Consider the following 19,419-nt stretch of genomic DNA (forward strand, 5'->3'; position numbering starts at 1 on the left):
AGATAAGATAAGATAAGATAAGATGGCCTTTATTAGTCCCACAGGTGGGAAATTTGTTTTGTTACAGCAAAAGTGCAAAGTTATGTAGCAGAAAGTAGAAAACACTGGAATGCAATAAAATAAAATAAAATACTATATACAATAGAATAAAATAGAATAGAATAATATATACAATAGAATAAAATAGAAATACAACTACTATATACAACTGAGTAGGAAAATACAAAAACACAACTTTGTCAGGAGAAGACTTGCACGTATAGCAGTCTTATTGCACATGTGTGGGTTTGTGTGTTTGATCAGCTGGAAAAGTCTTTATTGTAGAGTCTGACAGCAGTGGGGAGGAAAGACCTGCGAAATCTCTCCGTCCCACACCGTGGGTGCCGCAGTCTCCCACTGAAGGAGCTGCTCAGTGCTGTCACAGTCTCATGCATGGGGTGGGAGATGTTGTCCATCAGGGATGACAGCTTAGCCACCATTCTCCTGTCACTCACAGGAGGTGAACAAGGAGGCCATGTCATTAGTTTTCTTCTTTTATACCCTTTCTTGCCAGCCACGCTGTGGAGTACTTGGACGCGTGTGATGGAGCATTGTCCTGCATGAAAATCATGTTTTTCTTGAAGGATGCAGACTTCTTCCTGTACCACTGCTTGGAGAAGGTGTCTTCCAGAAACTGGCAGTAGGACTGGGAGTTGAGCTTGACTCCATCCTCAACCCGAAAAGGCCCCACAAGCTCATCTTTGATGATACCAGCCCAAACCAGTACTCCACCTCCACCTTGCTGGCGTCTGAGTCGGACTGGAGCTCTCTGCCCTTTACCAATCCAGCCACGGGCCCATCCATCTGGCCCATCAAGACTCACTCTCATTTCATCAGTCCATAAAACCTTAGAAAAATCAGTCTTGAGATATTTCTTGGCCCAGTCTTGACGTTTCAGCTTGTGTGTCTTGTTCAGTGGTGGTCGTCTTTCAGCCTTTCTTACCTTGGCCATGTCTCTGAGTATTGCACACCTTGTGCTTTTGGGCACTCCAGTGATGTTGCAGCTCTGAAATATGGCCAACTGGTGGCAAGTGGCATCTTGGCAGCTGCACGCTTGACTTTTCTCAGTTCATGGGCAGTTATTTTGCGCCTTGGATTTTCCACACGCTTCTTGCGACCCTGTTGACTATTTTGAATGAAACGCTTGATTGTTCGATGATCACGCTTCAGAAGCTTTGCAATTTTAAGACTGCTGCATCCCTCTGCAAGATATCTCACTATTTTTGACTTTTCTGAGCCTGTCAAGTCCTTCTTTTGACCCATTTTGCCAAAGGAAAGGAGGTTGCCTAATAATTATGCACACCTGATATAGGGTGTTGATGTCATTAGACCACACCCTTCTCATTACAGAGATGCACATCACCTAATATGCTTAATTGGTAGTAGGCTTTCGAGCCTATACAGCTTGGAGTAAGACAACATGCATGAAGAGGATGATGTGGACAAAATACTCATTTGCCTAATAATTCTGCACTCCCTGTAAACACCAAGCTCCTTTTTTTGTGTAGCTGACAGCTGGTAACTGTGCAGGGGCGGATCTAGCAAAGCTTTTGCCAGGGGGCCAGGTAGGGCATTAACAGAGAAAGGTGGACATAAAGATATACTTTTCTTTCTTACTCTCATATAAAATATTTAGCTTTTATTAAATACTTATCTGAATCTTACAACCAAAGTTTGTATAATAATACACAAGATTGGCTGTAGACCATTGTTCATCATTCAGAACACTGTGTAAAAATAACAAAAACAAAAAGTGAATGCGAAAGTGCATAAATATTTATTTTATGTGTTTGATGTGTGTGTCGGGGCGTGGTCTGCAGTGCCGCTGCAGGGGAGGTGGACCCACGGGTGTAAAGTCTGTGCTCTCTTGGCTGTTCTTTGGGTGTGTGTTGGGCTATGAGTTGAAAAGCTACAGCTGCCTGTGTGGGTACACCAACCATGTGTGAAAAGTGGTCCATAACGTAATGCTTCAAAGCATGTTCATGCAAACATTGTCGGGTCTGCCGTGGTACAATGAGACTTCTGCTCATGAACCTGTGTGCACAGCGTCTGCAAATCGGCGCTGTACGAAGTAACTTCATCTTTACACAAAACTGTAAGCTGTCATCTGTGAAGCGTGAGTGGTGTTTGTTTTTACCATAGTTCATGGTGGAGAATGGCTGCTCTTCTGAGTTTTGCTCTCTGTAGCCGTATGAATGGCAAACTACACTGAATAGCAGCGGCATAGGCACACATAAAATTTCTTCTGAAATTTTCGCTTTCTAGTTATGTGTGCCTATGACAAGAGGCACACATATTACTATTCGTCGGATTTATTATTATTATTATTATTATTATTATTATTATTCTCCAGTTTCCGCCTGAAATTTTGCAGCGAATCTCGCCTCGCAGTTTTGAGACAAGCTTCATATATGTTACCTCATTTTGTGCGGCCGGATCTGGAATGGTGTGCTATGACTTTTGGTGTTTATGAATTTTATAGTTTTTTAAATATTAATATTTTAGTGAAAATTTTCCCGCGCTCCTCTGCCAAACAGTTTTGACATTAGGGTTACATATGTTAGATCATTTTGTGCGGCTGGAGCTGGACTATTATGTTATGACTTTTGGTGTTTATAACTTTTATAGTTTTTTAAATATTAATATTTTAGTGCAAATTTAGGCCAATTCATCTTTTGGCGCCAAATAAACAGACTTCATTTGTGGTGTCTTGGCTCTCTCTAGTGGTATGCCGGGAGTGGTACAGCCTGTGTACCCTTGTTTGGATTACCGTAATGATGACAATTTCAACGGTGCGCACAGCGTCGCTGCTTTCAGGAGCCCTTGGAATTTTTAAGGTTGCGCAAATCATTCAAAAGTTACGGTAATGCTTGGTGGAAAACTCAATATCCCACAATTCATAGCACGCCTCTACAGAGTGAACAATGGCGGCCACCACTTCGTTTTATATGTCTTTTATTCGTGTTTCTAGGTCACAAAATAAGCTTTTAAGATATTTTCAGGCGAGAATGTAGGTGTGTAAACTTCAAATATCTGCTTGTTTTATCAAGACATCCATATTTAGCGACAGTGCTCTGACTACGTCGGTCCTGCCTGACAGCTAGCCGGCTACCTAGCTGGCTACCTAGCTAGCTGCCGCGCTTGGCTGCAAATGGATAGCGAGGGGACTCTCTCTGTCGTTTCACCTCCCTGGTCTCTCGCAAATGCTCGCATAGAATCGCAGTTACAGCTGGATGTGGAAAAAATAACTGAGTTGTTTGGTGGTGGAGCTACAACAGAGGGCAGCTACCCACCGGTGTGTGACAGAAAGGACATGCCGCCAACGAGACATATGAGGCCGGGCAGGCGATTGCTAACGCGGTGGTCAATCATGGATCAGGGAAAGCGAAGGCAGGAGCGTGAGGTGAACTGAATTTCAGGTAAGAAGTTATGAACTGCACTCTATTTGGGTCAGATATAAACCGAGTTTAGGTGTAGTTTATTTAGCAGCAGTTCTCTTATGTGTTGCTGATAGCCGGCTAGCTAGCTAGCGCCGCTAGCATAGTTAGCTCGCGCCGCTAGCACCCTTCGTGAAAAAGCACCCAGGCTTGGCTTATATTGAGGCGGGTGAAACTCGTGTCAGCACCCGGTCGCTCTCTATTTGGGTCAGATATAAACCGAGTTTAGGTGTAGTTTATTTAGCAGCAGTTCTCTTATGTGTTGCTGATAGCCGGCTAGCTAGCTAGCGCCGCTAGCATAGTTAGCTCGCGCCGCTAGCAACCCTTCGTGAAAAAGCACCCAGGCTTGGCTTATATTGAGGCGGGTGAAACTCGTGTCAGCACCCGGTCGCTCTCTATTTGGGTCAGATATAAACCGAGTTTAGGTGTAATTTATTTTCGTTGACCTTTTACAATCGTAATGCCACGGGAGTTTATATACAGCTGTGTGCGTACTAAGTTACTGACGTTGGACTTTATTTTATTCATTAGGGTTAGTTCATAGAGTTGCCGTGCCGTACAAACGGAATCGTCCCACATTCAGAGAAAACATTATGATTTATTCTGTCGTTACGAAGCCTCCCCTGTCATTCTCTCGCGTGTTGAAACGTCAATCATGAAACTGATCAATGATCGGCTGTTCGCTCTTATTTATCGCGCTAAACAACAGCAGCACGTTTAAGCTTGATCAGCTGTTGTTAGAATTCTTTTGATTTTAATTTCTAGTATCAGCTGATGTTTGCTGGAGCATGAAGATGAAATCAGGAGATGTCCTTACTGAATCATCAGAGCTGAACTGGTGATGGAGAAACAGGTTTACACTTTAGGTGACATGAATGAGTTGAAGGGAAGTTATGAGTTGTTTCTGAGAGACAAAGACCAAGCTCCTTTTTTGTGTAGCTGACAGCTGGTAACTGTGCAGGGGCGGATCTAGCAAAGCTTTTAGGGGGGGGGGAGCTAGGGCATTAACAGAGAAAGGTGGACACAAAGATATACTTTTCTTTCTTACTCTCATATAAAATATTTAGCTTTTATTAAATAGTTATCTGAATCTCACAACCAAAGTTTGTATAATAATACACAGGATTGGCTGTAGACCATTGTTCATAATTCAGAACACTGTGTAAAAATAACAAAAAACAAAAGTGAATGCATGTGTGAAAAGTGGTCTATAATGTAATGCTTCAAAGTGTGTTCATGCAAACATTGTCGGGTCTGCCGTGGTACAATGGGACTTCTGCTCATGAACCTGTGTGCACAGCGTCTGCAAATCGGCGCTGTACGAAGTAACTTCATCTTTACACAAAACTGTAAGCTGTCATCTGTGAAGCGTGAGCGGTGTTTGTTTTTACCATAGTTCATGGTGGAGAATGGCTGCTCTTCTGAGTTTTGCTCTCTGTAGCCGTATGAATGGCAAACTACAGTGATTAGCAGCGGCATAGGCACACATAAAATTTCTTCTGAAATTTTCGCTTTCTAGTTATTATTATTATTTTTCTCCAGTTTCCGCCTGAAATTTTGCAGCGAATCTCGCCCCGCAGTTTTGAGACAAGCTTCATATATGTTACCTCATTTTGTGCGGCCGGATCTGGAATGGTGTGCTATGACTTTTGGTGTTTATGAATTTTATAGTTTTTTAAATATTAATATTTTAGTGAAAATTTGCCCGCGCTCCTCTGCCGAACAGTTTTGACATTAGGGTTACATATGTTAGATCATTTTGTGCGGCTGGAGCTGGACTATTATGTCATGACTTTTGGTGTTTATGACTTTTATAGTTTTTTAAATATTAATATTTTAGTGCAAATTTAGGCCAATTCATCTTTTGGCACCAAAGAAACAGACTTCATTTGTGGTGTGTTGGCGCCATCTTTTGGTCCCATTGAAACAAATTTCAAACTTCATTTGTGGTGTGTTGGCTCTCTCTAGTGGTATGCCGGGAGTGGTACAGCCTGTCTACCCTTATTTGGATACCGTAATGATGACAATATCAATGGCGCGCACAGCCTCGCTGCTTTCAGGAACCATTGGAGGTTTTAAGGTTGCGCGAACCATTGAATAGTTACGGTAAACACAATGGCTTCTATGCTTGGTGGAAACTCCATATCCCACAATTCATAGCACACCTCTGCCGAGTTAAACAATGGCGGCCACCACTTCGTTTTATATGTCTTTTATTAGTGTTTCTAGGTCACAAAATAAACTTTTAAGATATTTTCAGGCGAGAATGTAGGTGTGTAAACTTCAAATATCTGCTTGTTTTATCAAGACATCCCATATTAGCGACAGTGCTCTGACGACCTCGGTCCTGCCTGACAGCTAGCCGGCTACCTAGCTAGCTGCCGCACTTGGCTGCAAATGGACAGCGAGGGGACTCTCTCTCTCCTTTCACCTCCCCGGTCTCTCGCAAATGCTCGCACAGAATCGGAGTTACAGCTGGATGTGGAAAAAATAACTGAGTTGTTTGGTGGTGCTATAATGCGGAGCTACAACAGTGGGCAGCTATCCACCGGTGTATGACAGAAAGGACATGCCGCGACCGCCGATCGACCGGTGTTTGCTAACGCGGAGGTCAATCGTGGATCAGGGAAAGCGAAGGCAGGAGCGTGAGGTGAACTGAATTTCAGGTAAGAAGTTATGACCTGCACTCTATTTGGGTCAGATATAAACCGAGTTTAGGTGTAGTTTATTTAGCAGCAGTTCTCTTATGTGTTGCTGATAGCCGGCTAGCTAGCTAGCGCCGCTAGCATAGTTAGCTAGCGCCGCTAGCGACCCTTCGTGAAAAAGCACCCAGGCTTGGCTTATATTGAGGCGGGTGAAACTCGTGTCAGCACCCGGTCGCTCGCCGACAGTATGTGTTTTAGCTGGACTTATTTTTCGTTTATATGGGCCGATGATGCTGGAAACCGAAGGCAGGAGCGTGAGGTGAACTGAATTTCAGGTAAGAAGTTATGACCTGCACTCTATTTGGGTCAGATATAAACCGAGTTTAGGTGTAATTTATTTTCGTTGACCTTTTACAATCGTACTGCCACGGGAGTTTATATACAGCTGTGTGCGCACTAAGTTACTGACGTTGGACTTTATTTTATTCATTAGGGTTAGTTCATAGAGTTGCCGTGCTGTACAAACGGAATCGTCCCACATTCAGAGAAAACATTATGATTTATTCTGTCGTTACGAAGCCTCCCCTGTCATTCTCTCGCGTGTTGAAACGTCAATCATGAAACTGATCAATGATCGGCTGTTCGCTCTTATTTATCGCGCTAAACAACAGCAGCACGTTTAAGCTTGATCAGCTGTTGTTAGAATTCTTTTGATTTTAATTTCTAGTATCAGCTGATGTTTGCTGGAGCATGAAGATGAAATCAGGAGATGTCCTTACTGAATCATCAGAGCTGAACTGGTGATGGAGAAACAGGTTTACACTTTAGGTGACATGAATGAGTTGAAGGGAAGTTATGAGTTGTTTCTGAGAGACAAAGACCAAGCTCCTTTTTTGTGTAGCTGACAGCTGGTAACTGTGCAGGGGCGGATCTACCAAAGCTTTTACCGGCGGGGGGGCAGCTAGGGCATTAACAGAGAAAGGTGGACACAAAGATATACTTTTCTTTCTTACTCTCATATAAAATATTTAGCTTTTATTAAATAGTTATCTGAATCTCACAACCAAAGTTTGTATAATAATACACAAGATTGGCTGTAGACCATTGTTCATAATTCAGAACACTGTGTAAAAATAACAAAAAACAAAAGTGAATGCATGTGTGAAAAGTGGTCCATAATGTAATGCTTCAAAGTGTGTTCATGCAAACATTGTCGGGTCTGCCGTGGTACAATGGGACTTCTGCTCATGAACCTGTGTGCACAGCGTCTGCAAATCGGCGCTGTACAAAGTAACTTCATCTTTACACAAAACTGTAAGCTGTCATCTGTGAAGCGTGAGCGGTGTTTGTTTTTACCATAGTTCATGGTGGAGAATGGCTGCTCTTCTGAGTTTTGCTCTCTGTAGCCGTATGAATGGCAACTACAGTGATTAGCAGCGGCATAGGCACACATAAAATTTCTTCTGAAATTTTCGCTTTCTAGTTCTTAGTCTTCTTCCTCTTCTTCTTATTATTGAGTTTGTTTCATCCAGGACTTATCTATTGAAATATGCCTGGTACAGCTTTGATCTCTTGTAGTTAAAAGTGAAAGTTTTATGAGAAGACAGACAATAACAGTTAGCATATGGATTGCACAGGCAGTTGACCTTGAGATTTATTGGCCCTTCTGTGGGTGAAGTCACTGAGTATGTTTAGCTGCCTTTAAGCCAGATTCTTCATGGTTACAAATGGTTCCACACTATGCAAAAAATGGCTTCTTTAATATTTCTTTCTTTCTTTCTTTTTTTTTTTTTTTTTTTTTTGCCTGTCCCATTTGGTTCTTTAGCCGTCAGAATTGTTGTCTGAAGACCAACAAGGATACCAAATGGATTTATTTTGCCAAATGGATCATCATGGCATTGCCGTATTGGTCCATTTGATCAAACTTTGTTGTTATTATTTACTTTATTTTCAGTTGTTACAGATGGGACAGACATGACTGGGGGATAGGACAGGGAGAAAGAAAGAGAGGAAGGAAAAGAAAAGCGGAAGGGAAAAGGGACAGTGAGAAAGGGCACTTACAAAGACAAAGAGAAAAAAAAAAAATCTCCTGGATCACCTGTTGAGAGAAAAAGAAGAGAAAACAAGCAAAAAACACCCCAAAAAACAAAGCAACATACTAAACACAACACCATCACATTAATCTAGCTAAGTGTGAACAGCAGTAAATACTAAATATTGAATATTGTTGTGCAGCACGCAGGACAGACAGCGCACAATGTGCTTTGAAGTAGCAGCTAAGAAAGGTGTAGTTTATGTCTACGAACAGTGAACACCTCCCGTGTGCACACCTGTGTGGATGTGCACACCTGTGTGGATCAGCACGCTTGTATACAAAAGGTTTCCCCATGTAACGGTCTGCTAGAGGGTGTGGAGGGCCATAGCCCCGTCCCCCAGGGCATGAAGCAGGCATGGAGGAGATCCAGGCTCCAGACATCCAGAGGCCCCAGAGTGCGAGAGCCCAAGGAGTACCACCGGAGGGGCATCCGTGCCACCCTCCTGGGAAGGGCTGAGGAGATCCCCAGACGAGGGGTCACCCAGTAGCCACGGAGCAGAAGCCAGAGGGGGCTGCACCGGCGTGCCCGCCGGCTCTGCCAGCAACCAGCTGTGCCAGAGTGAACCGAGTTGCAGGCCCCGAGGCCGGAGGCCCGAGGGCCCCCCTTGCCCCGGAAGAGGCCTGACCGAGCGACAGGCACCAGGCCCCGCCAAGTAGCCACCGGGAGTGAGCTGGTGCATACCTGAGCGCCCAGCCCCGGACACCAAGAACCACCAATGCACCAACCCCTGAGGGCATCAGTTACCGGCAGGGAGTGTGGTGAGGGGAGATAGGCCTCCACACTTTGGAGGGCCTGGGAGTTCCCAGGGAGGTGGAGTCTAAGACCCGACCTGACATATAGACACAGACAAACAGGCACACACACACACACAAACATGCTTTCCCACCCTCATGCACACATATACAAACACTCAGCACTCACCCAACGTAGGGATAGACATACATGGACATGTACACACAATCATACTCCCCAAACATACTCTATACCCCGGGTCCAGGTACCCTCGCCCCCAGAGGGGGAAACGGCACCCAGACCCAAGAGATGTGACCCTTTCCCCCGGGGTGGAGGCAAGCAGACCGCCCCAGGCTCCGCAGCAGAAGGGAGGCCAATCGGACAGCCAACACCTCCTCCCAGTCCCCCGCCCCGATGGCTAGTAGAGAACGGGGGTGTGTTAAGACCCCATACCTCCCTCCTCCCGCTCATGTGTAGTGTTGCTGCGTGTTGTTCTAAAGTGCATTTAAAACAAGGGAGGGCATGGTGCTGCTGCCAGAGAGCAGCAGGTGTTAGCATGGCCCCTCCCGAGAACCCTCAATGTCTACATGGATTTAAAATTGACAGGTGGGCACCGGCGCCAGAGGTAGGGTTGAAAACACAGACCGTCCACTGGACGCCGTTAACGTGGTCACCCTCAAGGCATAACACACACACCCTATGTATGTGTGTGTTATGAGAGTGTGAATAATGTGGATGTCTAAGTTGTGGAATAAAATTGAGGCACAGGTGGCCAGAAGGGGACAGAGGGGGGGGAATGCCTCCCCTGCACCCTGGTGACACACCCGCACCCCAAGGCCCTACCTGTGTGGGTGGGTGTGGTGGAGCGGGAAGAGGGAGGCAGCCGGGGATGGGGAGGAAAAGAAGGGAGGGGCAAGATGCCCCTCCTTAGGGCCAGCTTCCCCGCTGACCCCAGTAGGCACCCCCGTCCTCTGGTACCCACCAAGGCAAGGGAGCCCAGGCCCATCCAGACCGGGGCCTACGGCAGCAGCACCGCCAAGCCCCACAGGACCTGGGGAAGCCCACCCACCAAACCATGACCCCCCACCATTTTCTTGGCAATGCATAGGGCTGTAAAAACAAGGTGGGCTGTGTTTATTTCTGCAGTGACCTCATCCAAGTTGCTCAGCAAGCATACTAAAGGGGAGGCTGGAATGTTACATTTCAGACACTTTGATAAGTCTTCACATATCTCACGCCAAAACTTCTGCACTGGTGGACAGAACCAAAGAGCGTGGATGTAATTGTCTGGTGTATTGCCTTGACAGTGTGAGCAGTTGTTGGAAGATGTAAAGCCCATCTTGAACATCCGATGACCAGTATAGTGCACTCTGTGTAGTAATTTGTATTGTATTAATTGCAGACTGGGATTTTTAATCAATTTAAAGGTTTTTAAGCATATCTGAGACCAGAAGTTTTGGTCTAAGCTTACTTACAGCATGAGACTGTGACAGCACTGAGCAGCTCCTTCAGTGGGAGACTGCGGCACCCACGGTGTGGGATGGAGAGATTTCGCAGGTCTTTCCTGCCCACTGCTGTCAGACTCCACAATAAAGACTTTAACTGATCAAACACACACATCCACACATGTGCAATAACACTAATGTGCAATAATCTTTCTGGCATCGTTGTATTTTTACTCAGTTGTATATAGCATTTGTATTCTATTTTTATTTTATTGTATATTTTATTCTATTTTATTCTACTGTATATAGTATTTTATTTTATTCTATTCTGTACAGTTGTGTACTGTATTTATTCTTATTTTATTTTATTCTAATTTTTCCTTCATAACTTTTGCACTGTCCACTTCCTGCTGTGACAAAACAAATTTCCCACGTGTGGGACTAATAAAGGTTATCTTATCTTATCTTATCTGATAAATCTGCTTCCCACTTTGCAATAGGAAGGGATATTGATTCATCTATTTTAGAAAGTGTTTTGTATATTTTAGATAATAATTTGGGGCATTTAAGAGTAAGAAAGTGTACCGCACTTGGTGGTGTTTGTAATTCAGCTTGACTGAGGTAAAATTTCTTTTTTACTATGGATTTAATTTGTTGATATTCTAAAAACCTTTTCTTGTTGATCTTCTTTAATATTTCTAATATTCTCTAATATTTCTCTAAAACAAACAACAAAAAACATACAAAAAACACAGCAAAAAACAAATGCACTTGAGCTGTTGTTCCGTCATAAAAGCTCCCTGATCATCAATATTTATGTTCCATATAGTACAGGATATGGTTCTTTCTGTCTGTGTTCTAGGCAAAGAGCTTTTCCATTTGTATTGAAGGATGGTTGCATGCCCTAATAATCTGCCCCGTCCTTTCTCCTACCAAAGTTAAGGCTGTCTACGGAAAGGGTCAAGGATGAATCTACTTAACACACTGCCATTAGCTGTAATGACATGCTGCACAGAATATTGTGCGCTGGTTTTAAACATGATTCGGTCAGCTTCAATTGCAAATGTTCTCGTTTTGTAAGCATGCATATTGTAACATATTGTTATGTTATGTAATGCTGAATTGAATAGTAAGTATTGAATGGGCTCCATGCAGCAGACGGGGACTCATCAAAAGCTTATGATGACTTGGTTTGGATTTGGTTTTATTCACATAGCCATTTGTCTCTCATCTCAGCATTATTAGATTATTATAATAAAGTAAGTTTTTACAATAACTCTGATAATCATTGTGGTGACAAAGCTTTCTTCTTCAACTCTTGTCACCAATCTAATATGTAATTGAGATTAGTACAGTGATAATGAGCTCTAGTATTCATGTACTGTGGTTTCAGAAAGTAGTCAGCTTAATTTGTTGGCAAGCTTTTAGATTAACATCCCTTCCACAGTCCATAAAAACAAAGTTAAATAAAGTTTTTCAGTGTTTTTGAATTTTAATAAAAAAAAAATAAAAATCAATAATTGAATAAATTGCCACAATCCAAACTGGCACACCAAGGACCAAAAGCAAGGAGCTAGGCCACCTCTTTAGACAATAAACAGTGATCATCAAAATGTCTTTCTCTGGTCATCAGAAACTCCTGCACCTGCAGAACTTCAACACTTTGATGGCGGTGGTGGGGGGCCTGAGTCATAGTTCCATTTCTCGCCTAAAGGAGACTCACTTATATTTGGCTCCTGAAGTGGTCAAGGTAAGTCAGTGCCAGCCTTTTGTATGTAGATTCATTTATGATTACTGCACAGTTACAGGTGATTCAGTGGCAATGTATTTTCTTAGCAACAAGCCTTTACCCTGTTTCATTAAGCAATTTGTACTGCAGCACGGTGGCACTGTGATTAGAACTGTTAACTCACAGCAAGAAGGTCCTGATTTTGGTTCCACCACCTGGCCTTTCTCTGTGGAGTTTGCACATTCTCCCCATGTTTGTATGAGTTCTGCCTGGGTACTTTGGTTTCCTCCCACAGTCCAAAGACATGCATAACTTAAACTTTTGATTTGCTTAAGAATATGGTGTACCCTTTACCGTTTGCTGCTTCTTGCCACAGATCTGGAATGAGATGACAGAGCTGGTCTCTTCCAACAACAATTACTCTTGCTACCGAAAAGCCTTCAATGAGTGCCAGGGATTTAAGATCCCAATACTGGGTGTGCACCTAAAGGACTTGATTGCAGTGCATGTGGTCTTTCCTGACTGGATTGGTGATGGTAAAAAGGTGAACCTCGTGAAGATGCATCAGCTTTACATGACCTTCAATGAGCTGGTGTCCTTGCAGAGTGCAGTGGCCCAAGTTGAACCCAACATGGACCTCATCTACCTACTAACGGTGAGGGATTACCACACATGAATTTGAAATGTCACCGTCCAGCTAATTGTGCACACACAAAGGAATCTGTCAAGAAGTTAAGGAAAAATAGATCATTTTATTTTCTAAAGACCCTGCTTCATTTTCTTCACTCTTGTTTGTTTCTGTCGCTTGTTGTTGTTTTTGACTTTTTTTCATCAGTCAAAACAGGTTCATATATGATAAGAAGCTCCTTGAGAATATGGGCTTGTCGTCCTCATTACCTAATCTCAGAAAGGATTTGTAGAAGCTCTTTTTGCATGCAATGTTTCTCTTGTTAGTCTGCTTTGTTAGTATGGCTTGTTTTTTACTACAGGAACTTGCACTTTAAACAAAAGGTCACTTTACAACCCTTAATTGTTCTTTGACTTTTTGAAACTTATTATACCCCAATCCTTTTATTTTTCAGCTTTCGTTAGATCTGTATTACACTGAGGATGAGATTTATGAACTGTCATTGCTAAGGGAACCCCGTAACTCTAAATTGGTAAGTTTTAGTGTAATATAATCACTGCTCAGACATACTTTCATCAAAGACTTTATCCAACTAAAAATCTTCTTTTGGACAATTTAAAAATTTTCTTCCAACCATTTATCACACAGGGCAGAAAATTAAACACCCTTTTGCCTTTGTATTCAGTTGAATTGAATTCAGTGTTATTTATATAGCGTCAAATCACAACAACCGTTTCCTCAGGCGCTTTATATTGTAAGGTAAAGACCCTACAATAATACAAAGGAAACAGTAAAAAAGTGCTTTGTAAGATGCTGTTGTCCTGATGTGAGTATTTGGTGGGTCCTGTTTGTCTAAATCTTGTCCTTCTGCACAGCCTACCTCTCCAACAACTCCCAACAAGCCATTGGCCCCACTGGACTGGGCATCTGGTGTTGCTACCAAACCAGACCCCTGTCTGGTCAATAAACATATCAGGAAGGTAGTGGATGTAAGTATACAAACATACTTTTCAAAATTTGAAGAAACGGTTCCTGCTGTAGGTGAAAGTAATCTGTTTCTCTGTCTGCGCTGTGAAAGTCTGTGTTCAGGAATTATGACCATGACCGGGATGGATACATTTCTCAAGAAGACTTTGAGAGCATTGCAGCTAACTTCCCCTTCCTGGACTCTTTCTGCGTTTTGGATAAAGATCAGTGAGTTTGGAACATTACAATACAGTTAGGTTTGTTGTTTTTGCTGTCTAATAAAACATAATTCATTTTTTCAACAAGGCAATAACTGCCTGAAGTCTAAAACCCATGGATGTCACTAAAAATTCGGTTTTGTTCTTGTTGATGACTCCCTTCAGGATTATTCAGCAGTTTATCTTTTCCAAAGTATCCACTTATTTGCCTTCAAAAACTGTTTGGTTGTTTTTGTAGACAGTGTAAAAGATAAACTTAGATTCAGCGTCTGAAAAAATGAAACCAGCAGATACACTTTAAACTGTGTTTACTTTAATGACCTGCAGGGGGTAACTCATCAAGACTCCTTCAGATAGAACCTCATTAATGTATGGGCTCAAATCATTCTCACATAGTGTCAAATCATACAAAATAAAACACCAAGTTCATGTTCAGTTGAAATCAAAAGAGAGAAATAGTGTCAGCTCATAAATTGTTGCAGCTTCGTGTCCTCATCTTCAGTTTGATATACCCCTCTCTCCTGTCAAACCACCAGAGTCACAGCATTTAAAATGCTCACCTGGAGACTACACAACTAGACTTGAGCAATCAATTTGTGACATCATAGGGGATTCGTCCATCTTTTACAGTGTATGGATGTTTTTCCAGTTGCTTTTTTTGGTCATTGGCTGTGTCCCAATTCAGGGTCTGCATGCTTGAAGTACGCATTTTAAGTGCGATTACGTCACCGCCACGCGACGACGGCTGTCCCAATTCGAAGTGTATTTCAAATGCATACTCCAAATGCGCCGTCGATTTCCCCAAATATCAAGCATGGTCCGGTGCACGCTTGGTGGTCCCATATATCCCACAATTCATAACGCGGCGGTGGGTGTGGATAATTTTGCCGCAAAATACGGCAGAAGGGAGCGGCCGAAGAGTGAACTGTCAAAAGTAAGTACTGAATCAGGCCCCATCTTATCTTAATGACCTTGTAGTACCATATCACCCTATTAGAGCACTTCGCTCTCGCTCTGCAGGCCTACTTGTTGTTCCTAGAGTATTTAAAAGTAGAATGGGAGGCAGAGCCTTCAGTTTTCAGGCCCCTCTTCTGTGGAACCAACTTCCAGTTTGGATTCGGGAGACAGACACTATCTCTACTTTCAAGATTAGGCTTAAAACTTTCCTTTTTGCTAAAGCATATAGTTAGGGCTGGACCAGGTGACCCTGAATCCTCCCTTAGTTATGCTGCAATAGACGTAGGCTGCCGGGGATTCCCATGATGCATTGAGTTTTTCCCTTCCAGTCACCTTTCTCACTCACTATGTGCTAATAGACCTCTCTGCATCGAATCATATCTGTTATTAATCTCTGTCTCTCTTCCACAGCATGTCTTTCATCCTGTTTTCCTTCTTTCACCCCAACCGGTCGCAGCAGATGGCCGCCCCTCCCTGAGCCTGGTTCTGCCGGAGGTTTCTTCCTGTTAAAAGGGAGTTTTTCCTTCCCACTGTCGCCAAAGTGCTTGCTCATAGGGGGTCATATGATTGTTGGGTTTTTCTCTGTATTTATTATTGTGCTATCTACTGTACAATATAAAGCGCCTTGAGGCGACTTTTGTTGTGATTTGGCGCTATATAAATAAAATTGAATTGAATTGAATTGAATATGATGTCACTTATTTATGTGCGAATGTTTAATAACGAAGAACATTAAAGCATTACTGTTGGCCACATGTCGGCAAAGTTGTGTGACATTAGTGATGTTTGTACTTTCAGCATTAACTTGGTTTTAAAGCCTCTACTTCTAAATATATATATATAGCGTAGTAGCATTCCAACAACGCCCTGTTTTCGTCTCTTGCCCACCGATGCCTTTTTGTTCCAGTAGCCCACTTGTCGTCAGGGTGCCCTGGTTCCTCAACACCTGACGCGGACCTTGTTGATCCGGGCGACATCCGAGCCGGCATGCCTTCATATTTATCTGTCTCGCTCATGTCTGCGGTAGGCTAACTTAGGATAGGGGGTCTAGCCTTAGGACCCTTACTGGATACAGACGCCGCCAGGCAGGAATCGAACTTGCGATCTTCTGCTCCAAAGGCGTGTAGTTTAACCACTACGCTATCCAGCTGCTTACGTGAAGTACCCTCAGAAGGTCTGCTAGATGATGTTAATGCAGCACTATGGACGATACAGTTGGACAGCACCAGGGCCCGACATGGTTCACGCCTACTGGCTGAAGAAGCTGACTGCACTCCACGAGCGTCTGGCAGCACAAATGAACCAGCTGCTAGTTAACGAGAGACACCCGGAATGGCTAACTGAAGGTCGGACGGTCCTGATCCCCAAGGACCCCAAGAAGGGACCAGTCCCATCCAACTACCGACCAATTACCTGCCTCAGTACTACATGGAAGCTCCTGTCAGGCATCATATCGGCTAAGATGAACAGGCACATGGGTCAATACATGAGTGGGGCACAGAAAGAGATTGGCAAGAATACCAGAGGCACAAAACACCAGCTACCGGTAGACAGAACAGTCAGCCGAGACTGCAAGACCAGACTGACCAACCTGTGCGCAGCCTGGATTGATTACAAGAAGGCCTATGACTCAGTGCCCCACAGCTGGATACTGGAATGCCTAGAATTGTACAAGATCAACAGGACCCTAAGAGCCTTCATCAGGAACTCAATGGGGATGTGGCGTACAACACTAGAGGCCAACTCCAAGCCCATAGCACAAGTCACCATCAAGTGTGGGATCTACCAAGGAGATGCTCTGTCCCCACTGCTGTTCTGCATAGGCCTGAACCCCCTCAGTGAGATCATTAACAAGACTGGCTACGGATACCGACTACGGAACGGAGCAGTTGTCAGCCACCTCCTGTACATGGATGACATCAAGCTGTATGCCAAGAGTGAACGAGACATCGATTCACTGATCCACACTACCAGGCTATACAGCAATGACATTGGAATGTCGTTCGGACTGGAGAAGTGTAGTTGGATGGTAACAAAGAGAGGGAAGGTAGTCAGAACTGAGGGGATTAAACTACCAGAAGGCAACATTGCAGACATAGAGGACAGTTACAAGTACCTGGGGATCCCGCAGGCGAATGGGAACCATGAAGAGGCCGCTAGAAAGGCTGCAACCACCAAATACCTGCAGAGGGTCAGGCAAGTCCTGAGGAGTCAGCTGAACGGTAAGAACAAGATCCGGGCCATCAACACCTACGCCCTGCCCGTGATCAGGTACCCTGCTGGGGTAATAGGCTGGCCAGAGGAGGAGCTAGAAGCCACTGACATCAAGACAAGAAAGCTCCTTACCATGCATGGAGGGTTTCACCCCAAGTCCAGCACCCTGAGGCTGTACGCTAAGCGGAAGGAAGGGGGCCGGGGACTGGTGAGTGTCAGCACCACAGTCCAGGACGAGACAACGAACATCCAAGAATACATTGGGAAGATGGCCCCAACTGACCGAGTGCTCAGTGAATACCTCAGGCAGCAGAAACCCAAGAAAGAGGAGGGAGACGAGGAACCATCATGGAAGGACAGGCCCCTGCACGGTATATACCACCGGCAGATAGAGGAGGTGGCTGATATCCAGAAATCCTACCAGTGGCTGGACAAAGCAGGACTGAAAGACAGCACAGAGGCACTAATCATGGCAGCACAAGAACAAGCTCTGAGTACAAGATCCATAGAGGCTGGGGTCTATCACACCAGGCAAGACCCCAGGTGCAGGCTGTGTAAAGATGCCCCAGAGACAATCCAGCACATAACAGCAGGGTGCAAGATGCTAGCAGGCAAGGCATACATGGAACGCCATAACCAAGTGGCCAGCATAGTGTACAGGAACATCTGTGCCGAGTATAACCTGGAAGTCCCGAGGTCAAAATGGGAGATGCCCCCAAGGGTGGTGGAGAATGACCGAGCTAAGATCCTGTGGGACTTCCAGATACAGACGGACAAAATGGTGGTGGCTAACCAACCTGACATAGTGGTGGTAGACAAACAGAAGAAGACAGCCGTAGTGATCGATGTAGCGGTTCCGAATGACAGCAATATCAGGAAGAAGGAACACGAGAAGCTGGAGAAATACCAAGGGCTCAGAGAAGAGCTCGAGAGGATGTGGAGGGTGAAGGTAACGGTGGTCCCCGTGGTAATCGGAGCACTAGGTGCGGTGACTCCCAAGCTAGGCGAGTGGCTCCAGCAGATCCCGGGAACAACATCGGACATCTCTGTCCAGAAGAGCGCAGTCCTGGGAACAGCTAAGATACTGCGCAGGACCCTCAAGCTCCCAGGCCTCTGGTAGAGGACCCGAGCTTGAAGGATAAACCGCCCGCAGGGGCGTGCTGGGTGTTTATATATGTAGTCGACCTTCTCTTACAGAGAATGTGATGATTTTATGCGTAATTAAAGTCAGTCATATATCCACAAACACAACAAGCTGAAGGTCAGTGATGCTGCTCGGTTTGCAGTCCTGAATATCACGGCACAAGCAGGATTCACTACACTGTTAATGTTAGCTATGTTATATTGCTGCCTCTGTTCGGTGGTGTCGAGCCAAACGGACTTTAACGTGTGTTTGAACGAGCTGACGGTTCACTCATTAAGCTGAAAGAAAGATGCTTTAATCACAGGAGTCACACATGTGTCCACTGGACCATCTGGGAACTCTTCTTGTTTAGCACTCGTAATAACACAAACACTAAATCCTCCTTCTCTTGTGCTGTTTTGTAGCAGTGTATACACCTGAGACTGTCACCTGTCTGTCTGTCCTGCACTCTCTCTCTGTTTCTTTCTCTCTGATTGTGGAATAAAAGTATGAACATGTATTTATAAGTTACACTTGTGTTTGAATCCTGCAGCTTATCACACATTTGATTTCCATGTGTGACAACTGCAAGTGTCCAGAGTGAAGACAGACTGAGGGACCCACTGCTGCACATCATCTGTGAGGCTTTGCACCCCTGATGATCCACCAGGACAAACTCAGCAGTGTATGAGGAAGAGGAGGAGGAAGAGCCAGCAGCAGCTGACAGATGTTGAGAATAGACAGACTGTTCCCTGTTTGTGAAGGACTGCTAGAAAAGTTTAAAATAACTAATTGTCTGTCCTGAATTAGTCTTATTAGGTAATGTTCAAATAATGTTATCATCCCAGTGTTTTCAGTGTGGGAGAAAGTACTCAGGGCCTTCAAGTTACACACTATGAAAGGCAGCAACAAGTTTAATATTCAGAAACCTAAAGTATGTATCAGCAGCAGAATGGAGCTAAAAATAAATGTTTGTTTCAGTTCTATGAAGCTTTGAGTATTTTGGATTAGTAGTACTGCTGTGTTTGTTGCATCATATTGTTGTAATTGTTTATATGCTTTATATATTCTGAGGTAAGTTGATCTATAGTGTTACATCATATTCTATAAGGATGTTATGTGTTTGTATACTTTCTGCCCAGTTTGACCCATTTACCAGAAGTCAGCCTGTTTAAGGCTCTGATATCTAT

The 19,419-nt window shown here is 44.1% G+C and overlaps 1 protein-coding gene across 10 annotated transcripts in view; it reads left to right on the plus strand.

Moving 5' to 3' along the window:
- The window catches only part of rasgrp3 (RAS guanyl releasing protein 3 (calcium and DAG-regulated)), a 562,943-nt gene that overhangs the window by 523,978 nt on the left and 19,546 nt on the right, over nt 1–19,419 (plus strand). For all 10 annotated transcript variants that reach the window (XM_025897308.1, XM_025897306.1, XM_025897304.1 and 7 more), the window contains 5 exons: nt 12,028–12,144; nt 12,500–12,778; nt 13,206–13,283; nt 13,627–13,740; nt 13,830–13,945. In XM_025897308.1, the coding sequence (XP_025753093.1) occupies nt 12,028–12,144; nt 12,500–12,778; nt 13,206–13,283; nt 13,627–13,740; nt 13,830–13,945 (704 nt within the window). The remainder of the gene's footprint in view (nt 1–12,027; nt 12,145–12,499; nt 12,779–13,205; nt 13,284–13,626; nt 13,741–13,829; nt 13,946–19,419) is intronic.

Source organism: Oreochromis niloticus, linkage group LG13 (genome assembly GCF_001858045.2).
Source record: "Oreochromis niloticus isolate F11D_XX linkage group LG13, O_niloticus_UMD_NMBU, whole genome shotgun sequence".
Taxonomy (NCBI): Eukaryota; Metazoa; Chordata; class Actinopteri; order Cichliformes; family Cichlidae; genus Oreochromis; species Oreochromis niloticus.